We start from the raw sequence: 16,174 nt of genomic DNA on the forward strand, positions 1-16,174 counted from the left end.
CAATCTTTTCTTGGAGAAAATAATTGGAGCTGCAGATCTGAATAGAGAAGGTACAATCTTCCAGAAGAGTGTAGAGCTGCTGGCATACACCGATGATATTTATATTAATTGCCCTCAACAACCGCGCCATTAGTTCTGTTTCTTCAGACTGGATAAGGAGGCGAAGCAAATGGGTCTGGCAGTGAACGAGGGCAAGACGAAATATCTCTTGTCATCAAACAAACAGTCGTCGTACTCGCGACCTGACTCCCACGTCAATGTTTCCAGTCAGAAATTCGAAGTTGTTGAAAATTTCGTCCAACTTGGAAGCAGCATTAACACCAACAAGACCTTCAGAAAATCCAACACAGAATAAATATTGCCAACAGGTGCTACTTCGGACTGATTAGGCAAGTGAAAAGTAAAGTCCTCTCTCGACGAACAAAGACCAAACTCTATAAGTCACTCATTATTCCCGTCCTCCTATATGATATGAAGACATGGACATTGACAACATCTGATACTCAGCGTTACCGCAATCGATGGAACGCTGAGCTGTACGAGGTATACGATGTCATAGTTCAGCGAATAAAGAACCAGCGACTACACTGGCTCTGAGTGTATTCAACGCAGTATCCACCGTGGGAAGCAGAGGAAGAGAAAGACCTCCACTCCTTTGGAAAGACCAGGTGGAGAAGAACCTAACTCTACTTGGAATCTACAATTGCCCCCAAACAGCGAAAAGAAAGAACGACTGGCGCGTTCCTACCAGTTCCTGTCAATATGAGATATAAAACCGGCGGATTTAAGAAAGTCTTGAAAATTTCATGAAGAACTAAGGGCGCAAAAACCAAGAGTTGTCGGCCCATAATTTTGACCTTATTTTATGAAAAGCTTTGCTCAATCGACGCATAATACTCAAATAGTAGGTATTTCTTGTTGACAGTTTGGCCGGTCGTAAGGAATTCGGAGTGCTCCACACCTCGATTATTTAAGAAAACTGCAAACAGAACCCGATTGATCGTCTGCTTCCGGGTCGTAAGCAGTTTCATTACAACCTGGTAGTCGGAAAACATAGTTTCACAGGCTTTAGCGTGATGCTGTTTTTCGAAAAAATTTAGTGATTTTGGAACCAATCGTGCTTTCACTTTTCTTAGGCTCAGATGATATTTCAAAATGGTTTTCACTGATTCTTCCGATATTCCTCAATCCATTTGAATAATTTTTAAAAATAAAAACAATTATCACAGAAGGCTTCTCCCAACTTTCTGAACATTTCGGCACCAGAAATTTGATTCCGCAGACAAAATTTAATGGAGTTTCTTTGTTGAATAATTTCACTAATCGTTAAAAATGCCGAATGCGCTTTATGTACTTCAGAAAGACAAACGTATATTAAACACTAATGATTATTTTTATGTGACATTTGGCACAGATATCACTGACAGTGAAAAAAATATTTAGGTTAGGTTAGGTTAGGTATTAATAGGTTTAAATTAAATAGTCTTACTACTTTTTGCCCGCAGTAGTATGTATTACCAATTATTTCGGGCATAAAACAAAAATGTATCGAGATAAATGCACAGCTCCAACGGAAAAACGCTCACGCCGCCATCTACATCTCAAATTCTTTATCTGTGTTATCTCTTTGCTATGATCGCTTTAATTCACCGGCTAGATTCTAGCGGTAAGAAGATACTGTTGCTTAAGCTTGCACCTTCAGTACTTCGGCAATGCTCAGACTGTAATAAAGAACTGAGAGCGAACACCTATAAACCATTGCGGTTTCGAGCTCTAACAAAAGAAGCAGGCGCCAGGTTTTAATTATTGAAGGTATTACAGTTATTTGTTAACTTAGAAAAGTAATTCCAATAACGCTCGAAAATTAAGAAGACATTATAGTGCGCACGTGTGTGGGTGTGTTTGCTATGGATCATCCGACGATGCGCTACGATGTGCAGAGCAAAGAGGTGAGCGGCCGATCCAAGAGCGCAATCATTGATAACAAAGCAAAGCATTGTATTACGGTTTATTTATTTACAGCTTATCTTAGCCCATTGCCATTATGTTTCACTGCCAGCGGAGCTTATAGAGGAGTTTGGTGAACGCGCGGAATATCTGGATTGCAGTCACAATCGGCTGATGAACCTCACGCACTTGTATGAGTTTAATAATTTGCAATATCTCATTCTAGACAACAATCGACTGCACGAAGCACACTTCGAACAAATGCAATGGGCGCTGCCGAAAGTGAAGGTGCTGATGTTGAACCGCAATGAGGTGAAATGCGAATATGCTATGCGTATGAAAAGAATTATTATTTATCTTCTTATATTGTCTCTTGCTTTTAAGCTGATGGACCTGCAGAAGACTATTCAACTTTTGGCGAGCATATTTCCAAATTTGGAGTACCTCAGCTTGCACGGTAACCCTATATGCCCCGATGAATTAGAGCTGCAGCCATTTTGTGAATACGTGGATTATGAATATGAGTACTACAGGTAAAAAGTAGGTTACCAGTTAAAATCAGATATACACATTTCTACTACATTTACCAGGTCGCAGATTTCAAGCGCTTTTGGGAGACTAAAATTTCTAGATCATCATGATCTGCAGAGAAAAACGATGTCACGTTCACCAAACATATCACCACATCAAAAGACACCCAATAGAAAATTTTGGCCTAGAGCGAGAAATGATTTTCCAAGAGAGAGCAGCCAATCTATTACCGAAGGCTTCAATTTCGGTAGAGAAATTTTTATATAAGTACATTTTCCAAATTTCCTCATGTTGAGTTGTGACCTATTTTCTAGGTAAATTGCTTCCAATGAAAATTCGTAGTTTAATACAAAATGGCGAATCAGAGGAAATATACAGCATTACAAATAAAGATTTGTAAGAATCGATCAGAATATTAAATAAAAAACAAAACCAATTTGTGCTCAATTATATATTATTTTAAGAACCTAAAAAGAGTTTACAAACTTCTTTGGAATCGAAGGGCCCATATTCCATTCACACCCCAGTTGACTGCTTCTTAAGCAAGTCAAGATTATCTCCACCGATTAAATAGCTACAAGTGGCCAGTGGTCAGTGGGTAGTAGCATAAAAATTTCTTATTTTTCGTGGTCTAATTTTAGGGTGGTGCCTTCTTCAGGTAGTTCATCTGTTACCAGGAAAATCAATATCTTGGAACCCATTACAGGTTAAACGTATATGATGTTAGATCCACCAAGATCAAGGCATTATTTCACTATCTAACCTTAAGACATTTCAAAGCCGCTTGGCTATCCGTTTATGCATTAGAGTGGGTCGATTTTTTTTATAAAATCGCATTCATTTCGAGACAGCGATTTTTAAGGCAATGTTTAAAAAATCTAAATATTCGGTTGTATGGGATATATGCGATATAGTTGTCCGATCTGACCGATTCCGACAAATGATGAATGTAATATCAAAATCCACCAACGTATTAAAAATGGCTTAAAAATCGTTAGCTCGAAACCTGTTTTCGACCCCTAGTCTATTAAGCACAATTGTTCAGAATGACCTGTAGAACATTTTCCGCATAGATGATATTTCCGCTTTTTTAGCTCCCTTTAACTCAACCGGCTTTAATAAACATATTATAAATAGATTACTTATTGTGAGACCATTCTTTGTCAGAAAAAGAAGGATTTTCTTAATTGCTGTGATCTCCGCTTAGAAAAACTGCACTGGTCCGTAGACAGAAGCCGATTCTGATATCCAATTTTGCTTAAAATACACAACCTCCCACTTGGTTATATAGTTGCACCCGTCCGTATAAATCCTTATCACTGCGTCTCTATCCACCATACCTCTAATTGGGAGCGGAATTAAGTTTAATTCTAAAGGATTTCGTAAGCCCGTGGTATTACGTAGAAACAAGAACTTACAAAATATATTGGAATGCCTCTTCTTACAGACGACATAGATAGATAGGATCTCCTCAGAGTAAGAGCTGACTTCCTTTCAGCTTACAAAACGAGTAAGTAAATTTAAAATTATGTTAACTGCTTTACTTGTCGTTATTCTAAAAGCTCCATTGATAAATATACTAGCTGCTCTTTGTATGCTTTCCATACTCCTTATCGCAATTTCTTTCCATTATTGACCACCCCACTAATATAACTTCCGTAATAATTGATCTTACAACTGCTGTGTAGAACCAATGTGTTACCTGAGGCGTTAGTCCCCTCCATCCAGATGAGTCTAAATTTGGTTTCCATGAAACTTGTTATCTAAAATTATTGCCAAGTAGCTTCCTTTCTCCTATAAACAGCCTGGTACCCTTTATTAATGGCGGCATAACTTCTGGAAATCTTTGTTTCCTAGTGAACAATACTCACCCTGTCTTGCAAGCATTTCTGTTTAGTCCGCCGAATATGACGGGTAACAACATTTTATTAATAGTTAAGACCCAGAATCATTGAAGTGTACTTCTTTGGACAGATCTGTACATCATTGAAACTCCCAGCATTAAAATTTTGGCCCAATCCATGCGTATCTTTTCAACCAGTTTAACAAAAGGTTCAGAGATCTCCAAATACAGAAGCGCGTTCAGTATGGCTTTAAGCTTATGTTATTGAAAGCTTCTTCAATCTGTGCTCCCTCTGAGTTCAGTACAGTTTATGTGGATTTTTCCAGAATACGCATGTTGCGAAGCTAACAATTTTGCGGACCCATAATTTTCACGAACCATTGCCTGAGTATTCCTCCAACATCCCTCGATTATTATTTAACTTTATACCCAGCCAATGACAGGTAGAAGTCTTTGATTGTCTCTTTACGTATAATTTCAAACTTCTGGAATCTCGATTCGGTGAATGTTTTTATCACCGGTAATATTCTCTGTAGCTCTAACAGTTGCCCATTTTTCTGCATTGGAGGAAGAATGCCCTGATTTTTGTCTCCAAAAATATGCTTTCCACTCGTATTGCCTATCCAGCCCAAGATTAGAGTTTTAGTTTATAATTCCCTTGGTGGGGCTGAACCTGAATCCAAGCCTAAAATCTTGAGGCAAAAATTACTACAAAATCACCAGCTATACGATATAGTATATATATAGCATATATTTTAGTCTGGATGATAAGAAGAAAATACAAGATTTTGCTTTACCAAAAATACAACTGAGTTCCCATTAACTTATTTAAAAATACAAAACTAAATTATTTGTAACCCTCTGTGCTTATCAAAAAGCTTTATTCAAGACATGAACAACCGGTTCTCATATTTTTATACCCATCGGCTATGTTGACATAAGGTATTTTAATTTTGTAACATCAAATATATTATTAATATACTCTCACAAATTTAAATCAAAATTATAATATAAAAGTCTATACATTTTTTCACTTTCTTTTTGCATCTTATTCGGCGGATTCTATTGGTAATATCAGGATGAGAAATCTAGTTTAAATTTACTTTTTCTCTTAACTGAGTTTGCATTTACTATAATAACGAATGTATATAATTTAAATCTGAATAAAGATATTTGACCAAACTTCTCCCCCATTCTTTTTTTATATAACAAAAATAAAATAACAAACATTAAAAAAATAATTTTGAATTTTTGAATTAAGAAATTTTGAAGTCAAAATATAAGATGTGTTTTTGAAAAAGTCCACTTACTTTTATTTCAGGCCTTTTTTACATAATCTCAAAATTTATATGAAAAATTCACAAAATCAAGTTTTGGTTTTTTTTTTTAAAAAAATAGTTGTAATTTTTCACGAAATTTGATTAAAACTGTGAAGCAATATTTTCAAAACAGTTTTAATTGATTAATAGAGTTTTAGAGCTTAAATGGTCCCATGTATTACAATTTATGCTCAATTTGATTTGATGGTATAAAGTGCTAGATTGAATATCACTATCCAAAGGAGAAACATATAACGCACTCATCGAAATGAGAAAATGATATAAGTGAACTAAACTCGCAACACCTTACCTTTTACAAACAAAAAACCTAATGAAGAACGATTTCGTTTAACTTTAAGCCCTCTTACGAAGAAAATTTAACTTACATTGATTTTATAAAAACAGAGTACTTCCATTGCATTCCCTTTATTTAATTCCTTCAAGTCACCCTGTGTGCACTAAAAATATATTTGATATATCCAAGACGCAAACCTATTGACTTGCTTTTCAAAAGCACTTGAGTACAGCTGGCGCTCTGCTGTCTCAATCTCACACACACATTCCCATTTGAGAAAAAAAAACAATATATAAGGCGAAACGGTGAGAGGCCTCATTTGTTTCTGGTTTCAGTAGCACAGCTGACCGCACTGTTTAGTTGTTCATTAATTTGCCGGTTCGTTAAGTGAATTTTTATAAAGCTAACAGATAGTAGCGTGTTAATTGAAGATTAAAGTGCTGCTATAATAATTGTAACAAAATGGCAAATCCAAATGAAGTGCCTAAATACACACAGGTATGTTGGGGGGGCTTGTGTAACTAATAATATGGTATCGCAAATAATCATTTGTCAAGTGCTGGCAAATATTAGTTTATATAAAAGGGGACTGCGGGCACCATACTGGCATAATGAAAACAATAAACAGAATTGTAAATAAATACGTGTATAAATAAGAAAAGTCATAGATATCATAATCAAGCTGCTTTAAACCTTTTGCACGCCTTCTAAAATTTCAGATTATACATATGTATGTGTATAAGAGTATACAATGTATGTAAGGTTCGTATATTTATACAATATCTCGATGCGATTTTCAAGAGAGTACTACACATACATATACATATGTACTATATATGTATGTTTGTATATGAATAAATTTCTAAATTATGGAATAAATTGTAGCAATTCTAATAATAGCCAAAACATCGGTCATAAAAATTCACATTAACCCTTAGAGTGATCCTTTCAAAATTCGCACACCTTGCGTGAAATTTTCAAAAAAGGGTGCTATGGTGGCACGATGTTTGTTACATCCAAAAGGAAACGTCGACCCTATAACGTACATATACATATGTATATAAATAATGAGCGTAACGAGCTGTATTGATTAAGCAATGTTCGCCTGTATATATGCACTGTAGTTCCTCAGTTTTTGAGATATCAGAAATAGTTAAAATAGCAAACGAAAAAAGATTTTTGGTCACATATAGAATACAAATAGCTATCCTGCGAACTGAAAGTTACACGAACTGACCGGAAACTTTTGCATCTGGGTCTGTTATTCAATTTAAACGAAAAATTACCAATGCTTTATTTTATTTATTTGCTGCTAAAATCTTAATTGCACAATCGTGCGTTCTACGCTAGATGCCGTGATGCTGGGTCGAATTTAAGACCTGTGCTTTATAAGTATATACATATGTACATCAGACCTGCCAGTGATCAGCTCTAACATTCTTAATAAAACAATGATGGCAACCTATACTGATGATATTGCACTGCAAGTGGCAACGATGATACTGCTTCCAGAAAACTGCAGATGCAATTGAACGCTCTAGAATCGTGGCTCGCCCCGACCTCGACATTGGTATCAACACCAAAAAGTCCATACAAGTAGTTTATACCCTCAAACAAAAAATTACCCTCAAGTGGCTTTATATGGTCAGTTGTTAGCAACAAACACATGAGCAAAATATCTGGGAATTATAATTGATAAGAGGCGCGCTTTAAAAGATCACGTTAATATAAAAAAATTTCAACTAAGGCTTGGCTGCTTAGGCCAAGAACCCGCCTTAGTGTAAATAATAAATTGCCAATTTATATGGTAATACTTAGGCTGATCTGGACGTATGGCATTCAAATCTGGGGCAGTGCAGCGAATTCAGATTTAAAAGTAATTCAAGCTTTCCAAAATAAAGTTCTGCGCCTGAATAGTGGGGGCCATTTCTATGTGAAAAACGATGTCCTCCACCAGGATCTAAAGTTTTTTACTGTAAAGGAAACAATCGAAAAATTTATCAGACGTTATTTCTTCTGTTTGGAGAATCAGCTGCTGGAAAATATTTACATTATAAGAACTCCTACCTTCAATGTGAAAATGGATGAAATAGGAAGATAACCCCGTTCACCCCCCATTAACAGTATTGTTAAAAACTACCAAAAGTCCAATAAAACAATAACTAAATACACCAGAGACATTAAATTATTACTCGGAACCCACTTTGCGGTGAAATCACATATTTTTCACTTTCTAATACGCAAATCTATAAGTAATTAATATCACGAGATAGAATAATTCCTTTGAAAAATGCCACTTTGTGACCAAGAATTGTCCCAAACCAAGCAAAATTGTTGAAGCCCCTAGCTACCGAATATGTGGACCACAGTATCTATAGTTAACTTTTTACTGAAAATATCGTCCCATGTGTGAGATATACAATACAAATTCAGAGAGAATCCTTTCTTGGCAATAGTATCTGTGTATCAAAAATGGGTTGAATCGGGACAATACTTCCCTAAGTCCCCATATACCTAATATAAAGATTTTTCGAACTTCCAGGTGACTTTATGATGGATATATCGGTATAGTATATTTAAGTTTTCTCAATGAAAACTACGGAACGTTTTTTGTTCTTAACAGTATATCTTTGTGCCTAAAATAGATTGATTGATAGAATGATTTTCTTTTTTCTGACCACTTATGCTGAATTTGTCGGTCAGTGTATGAGTTATATAGAGTATACATACATACTTGTACATATATATAATTTTACTTAGGTTCCGATCCTCTGGTTGACGTAAGGTTTTTCTCTTGCTTTGACGCCTGCACCTTGCAAGAATATAAAATGTTCCGTTGCATCCGAACTTACCCCTTTCTTACTTGTTTTTTTTTTTTTTTGCTGAATTTATTTAATATCATACCACCATAATTCATCCTCATTGTGTTGTCTTGAAATTTAGTTGATGTTTTTTATAACTATGTTTAGTTATTATAAGTTATTAAATATATGGAAGTAAACAAAAAAAATAAGCAACTTGCAATAAGTTGTTTAAATGTTATTCTCATTTGCATTATAATAAATGTCAAGAAATCATAAAATCAGGAGATTTCTACGCTTGAAATATGTAGCACTTTTAAAATATTTTCCGAGGGTCAGAGTGTCATAATTTGAAAAGATCAAATCTTATGTACTCTAATAAAATATGTCTATATATTTAATCGCAATGGTTAAGACACGGAGTTATTTATGTTGACGAATATGAGCGAAAAAGAGAGTTAAGAATATAAATACAATCAGTGCAAAATGAAATATATACCGCGATAAGCAATGTGATGACCGGCGTTTTCCACAGCCGAGAGCGCACATCAAAGTCGTTTTGTTTTGCTAAGGCAAGCGAGAGGTATAAATAGCGCTGCATTCCTAGTGAAGTGGTCCATAAGTAAAACGCTTCAGTTCCAATAAGATTTGTGTTAACTATAAAGTACATTAAAAGGTTTATTGGAGCAAAAATGGCGAATCCTAATCAAGCACCAAAGTATACGCAGGTGAGTGTTTTTAAAGTTGCCCATTCACATTCCGAAACTGTAGCAATAAAAAAGTGGTTCAAGTGTACTCGTAACTATATGCACTTAAGCATATATATGTATATATATGTATGTATGTGTATATAGAAATATATATTTATAAATTTCTATTACGCGAGATAATTCTCGATACTCGATAATTAACTCTCTGGCACATGGTGGCATAGATGACACTGTGTGCAGATGGATACTATCGATGCTTGAGAATAGGAAGATTATAGCTTCAAACGGCGCTGCAACACGAACAAGCTATGTGAGTAGAGGAGGGGGGTCCTCTCTCCGCTCCTATGGGTTGTAGCGCTGAACGAAATACTCCTCCAACTAAACGGTGGAGGAGTGAAAGCAGTGGCGTATGCATACGATATAGTGTTGTTGGTATCAGGCATGTTTCCTTCAACAGTCAGCGAGATTATGGAAAGAGCACTTCGAAGGTTAAACCTATGGGCTAAAAACAATGGACTAGGAGTTAACCCGAACAAAACAGAACTGATGCTATTCACAAGCAGAACCAAAATACCTCAGTTTCAACTTCCGGTACTAAACGGTACAATACTCACTCTTTCCCCCAGAGCTAAATACTTGGTGGTGGAGATTGACACCAATTTGTCCTGGAAAATAAATATAGAAAAAAGAATAAACAAAGCATACATGGCTTACTATACTTGTAAGAGAATCGTCAACAAGAATTGGGGCCTCAAACCAAGTATAGTCATGTGGATGTATACGGCGGTCATAAGACCTATACTTACATATGGAGCTCTGGTATGGTGGCCAGCGCTAAACAAACAATACAACATTAAAAATTAAATGGTATACAAAGAGCAGCATGTACGGGTGTTACCGGAGCAATCAGGTCATGTCCGACTGATGCGCTCAACGTGATCCTGCATCAACTACCAATGGACATTTTTATTCAAAAAACAGCAGCTATTGCGGCGACAAGAATAAAAGAATTGGGAGGTTGGAACCAGAAGAACTATGGACATAGTGTAATACTGAACAAGCTCACCATTAATAAATCAGACTACATTCTCCCAAAGCTGGATTTCAATAGACACTTCCAGGTAAGGATACCATCTAGACGAGAATGGAGAAGAGGCTCAATAGAAGAGGAGGATACCATCTCAGTCTATACCGACGGGTCCAAAATGGACTGTGGAGTAGGCACGGGGTATTCTCCTCTGATCTTGGCATATCTCTCTCTATACGTCTACCGAACTCGGCTAGCATCTTCCAAGCAGAAGTACTAGGCATAGAAAAAGCCTGCGAAGCTCTATTAGAAAACCACGGGAATATAAACAAAACAACTACATTTACGTATAGCCAGGCGGCGCTCCTGGCCTTGCCTTCACCCATGACAAACTCCAGCACAGTACACAACTGCAAGAGAGCACTAAGCGCAATAAAAGACAAGCTCTAACTAAACTTGATCTGGGTTCCCGGCCACAGGAACATTTTCGGTAACGAAAAAGCAGACGAGTTGGCAAAGGCAGGAGCTTTCCTCAACGAATCCGAGGCGGAGATAATACCAAGTCCGCTAGGATCAATCAAAGGAGAGATCAATAGACAATTTCAACAAATTGCAAATAACAGGTGGAAAAACATCACAAAATGCGTCATAACTAAACAATTATGGCCAACATATGACAGGAAAAGAACCAACGACTTACTAAATAGGTCAAGGAAAAGTATTTACAGAGTAACAGCTACCACAACAGGGCACTGGCCATTTGGGGAACACGCATCCAAAATGGGTATGCCCTACAACGACATCTGCCGTGGCTGCGGAGTAGCAGGGAACAAGGAAACAATCTTCCACTTTCTCTGCGAATGCCCAGCTCTAGCACAGATCCGACACAAAACACTTGGAATCCATCTAGCACCAAACCTTGAATGGATTTCCACTAAAAGCATATCGGACATAAGTAGTTTCATCGAAACCTCAAAATGGTTTGAAAGAGAATGTGAAACGTAATAGCAGATACAGGAGGTTCTACGAACAGTGCATCAAAATGGCACATCAAGTGTTAATTGAGCCCGATAGGGCGGCACTCCTACCTACCTACCTCTATTACGCGTAAATATACAGTTTTATTTAACTTGTTTACATGTGTAATTTGAGCTAAATCTATAACCATATAGTTCAATCAAATACAGATACGCTTAAATTGGATCAATAATATAGGATGCGCAGGAGCGCATGTTTGCAACAAATATCCAAAAGTAGCCGTTAGTAAGCGGCTTCGTGCCCTAAGAGCAAAAACCTTTTTTCGGACCACAAATAATCTAGATGTAAATTTTTTTATCAGCTGTTTTTTGTTTACAACCGAAAGTACGCCGGAAATTACGAGCAGCTGTCATTAGCATAATATAAGCAAGAAAAACGTTAATTTTGCAGGAACTTAACACTAATATATTTAGATGCTGACGAAGGGTTTTTTTATCAAGTTGGTTTGTTTGTTTTTGTTTTATTGATTGTTTAATTGATTTTTTGTGATTGAGGTGACTTTGTGATATTTATTTTTGATAAACCAAATGCATTTTTGTTGTTTTTTTTTTTTTTTTTTTTTGTGGTCACATTGTCCCATAATGAAAATCCAAATGTCCACAGAAAAATCGTCAAAACATAAATGTTTGGTGGTACACGCGGGGCTCAAAGTGTTAAATACAATGTATCTCTTTGTCATTCTTACATTTCACACTAAAAAAAAATTATTTTATTAAAAAATCCTTTTATTTTCATTTTTGTTCAGACTGAAACTACCCACACTATACTTCTTCGAAATGTTAAGTTCCAACACTAAACATTTCTCGCTAACTTTCAGAAGAAGAAAACAGTGCTTACGAAAGTTCTTGAATAACAGTGCTAAAAGAAATTTCAACTGTACACTCCAGGTGAACCAGATTCGAATAGCTCAAGTTTCTACAAATAAAGTGAATGAAAATCAGAATTTTACAGAAGCAGCGTGAACCAACCTTCTGCCCTCCCGTAAACATAAAAACTCCTATTCTAATTTCCACTAAAATTTCGGAGACGTTTGATTGGTTCCTTCAATTTAAGGAACAACAGCACGAAACAGAACACAATTGGGAGGCAAGCTCCAATAGACTTCTACCATACACCAATGTACATATATAATATAATATAGTCCCAAAATTGTCGGTGCTCAATTACTAAGCCAGCTAAGATTGTGTCGACGATGTGTGGAGAAACTCTGTCTATAAACCTTCCATCACTACCTAGCTTTTTGTAATTCCACGAAGGTTATATGCAGAAACTTTCTTAACTTGCCGAAATCGATTTTGACATTTCCTCTTTGTTCCAATACAAATTAACAAGCCCCCCGTAAACTCAATAATCTCTTTTAAAAGCAAAAATATTTTTTTATTACTTACAGCTCTTTATCAACAATGAGTTCGTCGACGCCGTCTCTGGAAAAAAGTTTCCAACCATCAATCCAACAACTGGTAAACTGATAGCCCAAGTTGCTGAGGGTGATAAGGTGAGTGCAGTAAAGACGATAATGAAAAATATCGCATAATCAATAAATAACGGTATTCGAACTTATTTTTAAACATTTCTACATACATACAAACATACATGTCTGTACTGATTTAAGTAACTCTTTTCTTACCCCGTGCAGGCTGACGTTGACTTAGCTGTGGCTGCCGCTAAAAAAGCGTTCCATAGAAACTCCGAATGGCGCAAACTGGCCCCACTCCAACGCACAGACTTGATACACAAGTATGTAGGCGCTATTAAACTATCTTTCTTTCTTTAAAACCTATAATTTAATTATAACTGTATTTTACTTATCAGGTTCTGCAGCCTCTTGGAACGTGATAAGAGCTTATTGGCTAGCCTTGAGACACAAGATAATGGCAAGCCTTACGCCGACTCTGTTTTTGATATTGACATCGCAATTATGACATTTAAATACTATGCCGGCTGGACCGACAAGTTTTTTGGCGATACAATTCCTGGTGGTGAATTCATTGTACAGACACGTAAGGAACCCGTTGGTGTGGTTGGTCAAATCATTCCTTGGAATTATCCGATACTTATGTTGGCTTGGAAGTGGGCACCAGCTCTTGCTGTTGGTTGTACAATCGTTTTGAAACCAGCCGAACAGACACCACTCACCGCTCTGCACTTGGCGGCTTTGACTAAAGAAGCTGGTTTTCCCGCTGGTGTCATCAATGTCATACCCGGCTACGGCCCCACCGCGGGTGCTGCGATATCAGAACATCATGATATACAGAAGGTCGCATTCACTGGTTCCGCAGAAATTGGACGCATTATTATGGAGGCGGCAGCCAAGTCGAATTTGAAGCGGGTCACCCTGGAATTGGGTGGCAAGAGTCCGGTTGTGGTGTTCGACGACGCCGACAGTAAGGCAACCATCGCTTCAATAAATTTGTTTCAAAGTATACAGTTGTTTTTCCTTTTACCTTCTCTAGTTGACTTAGCGGTGGATATTACCCACGAAGCACTTTTCTCAAATCACGGTCAGAGCTGTTGTGCCGGTAGTCGCACATATGTACACGAAAAGATTTACGATAAATTCGTTGCCAAAGCTGTGGCGGCAGCCAAAGCCCGCAAAGTTGGCAATCCATTTGACGAGTCCGTCAAACAGGGTCCACAAATCGACGACGAAATGATGAATAAGGTCTTGGGTTATATTGAAAGTGGCAAGCAAGAGGGTGCCAAGCTACAATGCGGTGGTAGGCGCATCGGTAATGTCGGCTACTTTATCGAACCGACGGTGTTCTCGGATGTTACCGATAAAATGAAAATCGCACAAGAGGAGGTACGGTTATTATTTATTTATTTATTTCTTAAATTTTCATTATCCACCAAATGGCAGACATTAGATAAAATATTAAAATATTTTCAATTTCGGGTGCCGTTAGCTCTTTGCTAGTGAAAGTTATGTAAACTTTTAAAAACTAAAATGTTTCCAAAATCTTGGTTTAAAGTCGACTTGAGAGCTTATCATTGTCGATTTACATTGTCTTTTACAAAGTAAATTAACTGTAAATTCCTTAAAAAAGAGAACTTTTGCAAAAGCTTTTTATGAAGTAATCCAAATCATAACCAAGAGGTTGCTCAGATGATAAAGAGAAGGATAAATGAGGAGATTCCCTAGTAGCTCAAATTCCAAAACTTTGGGAATCAAAACTTTGAAGATATTACTTCTCATCTACCAAGAAACTTTCGAAAGCTCTTTCAGTCTATTTGGAAGAATAAATTAAATAACCCAAAGAATAAATGAGTTCTGCTTCAAGCCTCTTTCTTTAAATACCGTTTTATATTTCATTAATAACTCATATTATTATTATATTTTTTAGATCTTCGGACCTGTTCAGTCAATCTTTAAATTCAGCAACATGGAGGAGATCATTGATCGTGCCAATGACGTGGTGTACGGTCTTGCAGCAGGTGTTATCACCAATGACATCAACAAAGCGACGAAATTCGCCAACAACGTCAATGCCGGTTCCGTTTGGATCAATTGTTATGATGCCGTGCTACCGCAAACTCCTTTCGGGGGCTATAAGCAGTCTGGTATTGGTCGTGAGCTGGGCAAAGATGGTTTGGACAGTTATCTGGAAACCAAAACTATCACCATGAAGTTAGTCTAGACTCTACATAGACTAAAGTCTGCCAACTAAAATGGCAAATAATTTCATATCTTTTTGGAGTTTTGGACTTCTGTATTATTCCAAATTATTTTCGTAAACCAATGCATATATCCAAGTATACATACTTGTACATATTTTAAATGTTTACTCAAATTAATAAATATTTTTTATAACAAAAATTTACATATTAAAGCGTGTGGGGAAATCAACGGTAAGAAAACGATAAAATATGAATTTGAGGACAGATTGGTAAATAAGTAGGGCTAAGGATTTTATTGACAATGACATGACCTAGTACAGACCTCCTATATACTTATTTTGCAATTTTCCGTACGAACACATCACAAGGGAAGCTACATCATGTAAAATCAGTTTATTCTCCATTTGTTATCATCGAGGTCATCCAACGGAAGGCCCAGGAAACATGCTTTTTTGAAGGGGTCGGATCATAGCGAGAAGAGTGTCAGATGTGTAGGGTTAGCTGGGCATACAAAGAGGTGGTTAGCGTCATGCTGGAACATACATTTGGTATATTGGGGTCGATTCAGAGTAAGTATTTAATCTGCTACAGTATTCAGAACGAAGCTGCGCCAGCGTCACTCTCAATTCTCCCGGGTGGTGGTTTGACTCCAAGTAAGCCATTCACTGAGAGGGAGTCGGTGAAGGTGTTCATGGTTCCACTGAAGATAGTTGCGTCCGAAATCTGATCGGCGTATTATCTTATGTCGTGAATGTAGACAACGTTAACCGTCTTACACCCCATGTTATGTATGAATACTAGCGCCAGTATAGTAGTCGATAAGTATTGTTCGAGATTGGAAGCCAGAATAAAAAACTGAAGCATGTACATACAAATTAATTCACATCTATTATGTAGAATGCTTTAAATTTCAAAACCTTCATCCCTTTCCATTTCTTCATGCTTTAGCTTAGTTACAGACCGATGGATTGGTGTAAGTGGTATGGTTTTGTAAGAGGATGGTGGCAGGTGAGCCTGATGCGCTTCGTTCATTTCACTTTTTTCC

At 36.9% G+C, this 16,174-nt stretch overlaps 2 protein-coding genes across 4 annotated transcripts; both read left to right on the forward strand.

Annotated features, from left to right (window-relative positions):
- The first annotated feature begins 1,715 nt into the window (after positions 1–1,715).
- On the forward strand, positions 1,716–2,925 carry LOC126753389 (leucine-rich melanocyte differentiation-associated protein). 2 transcript variants are annotated; one of them, XM_050464795.1, is made up of 6 exons: positions 1,716–1,812; positions 1,870–1,949; positions 2,023–2,259; positions 2,332–2,480; positions 2,538–2,725; positions 2,793–2,925. In XM_050464795.1, exons 2-6 carry the CDS (start codon positions 1,908–1,910, stop codon positions 2,876–2,878), a joined length of 702 nt encoding a protein of 233 aa, XP_050320752.1. In that variant the 5' UTR covers positions 1,716–1,812; positions 1,870–1,907; the 3' UTR covers positions 2,879–2,925. The 2 variants fall into 2 exon arrangements, with proteins under 2 accessions (XP_050320752.1, XP_050320761.1); XM_050464804.1 differs by having other exon boundaries at positions 1,873–1,949.
- A 3,335-nt stretch (positions 2,926–6,260) lies between these two features.
- LOC126753229 (aldehyde dehydrogenase X, mitochondrial) lies at positions 6,261–15,328 on the forward strand. 2 transcript variants are annotated; one of them, XM_050464492.1, is made up of 6 exons: positions 6,261–6,433; positions 12,902–13,006; positions 13,148–13,248; positions 13,324–13,895; positions 13,965–14,314; positions 14,856–15,328. In XM_050464492.1, the coding sequence occupies exons 1-6, from the start codon at positions 6,398–6,400 to the stop codon at positions 15,147–15,149; spliced, it is 1,458 nt and encodes a 485-aa protein (XP_050320449.1). In that variant the 5' UTR covers positions 6,261–6,397; the 3' UTR covers positions 15,150–15,328. The 2 variants fall into 2 exon arrangements, with proteins under 2 accessions (XP_050320449.1, XP_050320442.1); XM_050464485.1 differs by lacking the exon at positions 6,261–6,433 and adding an exon at positions 9,332–9,464.
- The last annotated feature ends 846 nt before the right edge of the window (positions 15,329–16,174 follow it).

This window comes from Bactrocera neohumeralis, chromosome 2 (genome assembly GCF_024586455.1).
Source record: "Bactrocera neohumeralis isolate Rockhampton chromosome 2, APGP_CSIRO_Bneo_wtdbg2-racon-allhic-juicebox.fasta_v2, whole genome shotgun sequence".
Taxonomy (NCBI): Eukaryota; Metazoa; Arthropoda; class Insecta; order Diptera; family Tephritidae; genus Bactrocera; species Bactrocera neohumeralis.

Excerpts from the sequence above, each read along its gene's own strand:
- LOC126753389 (XM_050464795.1), top strand. The coding sequence starts at position 1,908 with ATGGATCATCCGACGATGCGCTACGATGTGCAGAGCAAAGAG. Across the intron at positions 1,950-2,022 it reads ACGATGTGCAGAGCAAAGAG|CTTATCTTAGCCCATTGCCA; the intron begins GTGAGCGGCCGA and ends ATTTATTTACAG. Across the intron at positions 2,726-2,792 it reads TACCGAAGGCTTCAATTTCG|GTAAATTGCTTCCAATGAAA; the intron begins GTAGAGAAATTT and ends CCTATTTTCTAG.
- LOC126753229 (XM_050464492.1), top strand. The coding sequence starts at position 6,398 with ATGGCAAATCCAAATGAAGTGCCTAAATACACACAG. Across the intron at positions 13,007-13,147 it reads AAGTTGCTGAGGGTGATAAG|GCTGACGTTGACTTAGCTGT; the intron begins GTGAGTGCAGTA and ends TACCCCGTGCAG. Across the intron at positions 13,896-13,964 it reads GGTGTTCGACGACGCCGACA|TTGACTTAGCGGTGGATATT; the intron begins GTAAGGCAACCA and ends TACCTTCTCTAG.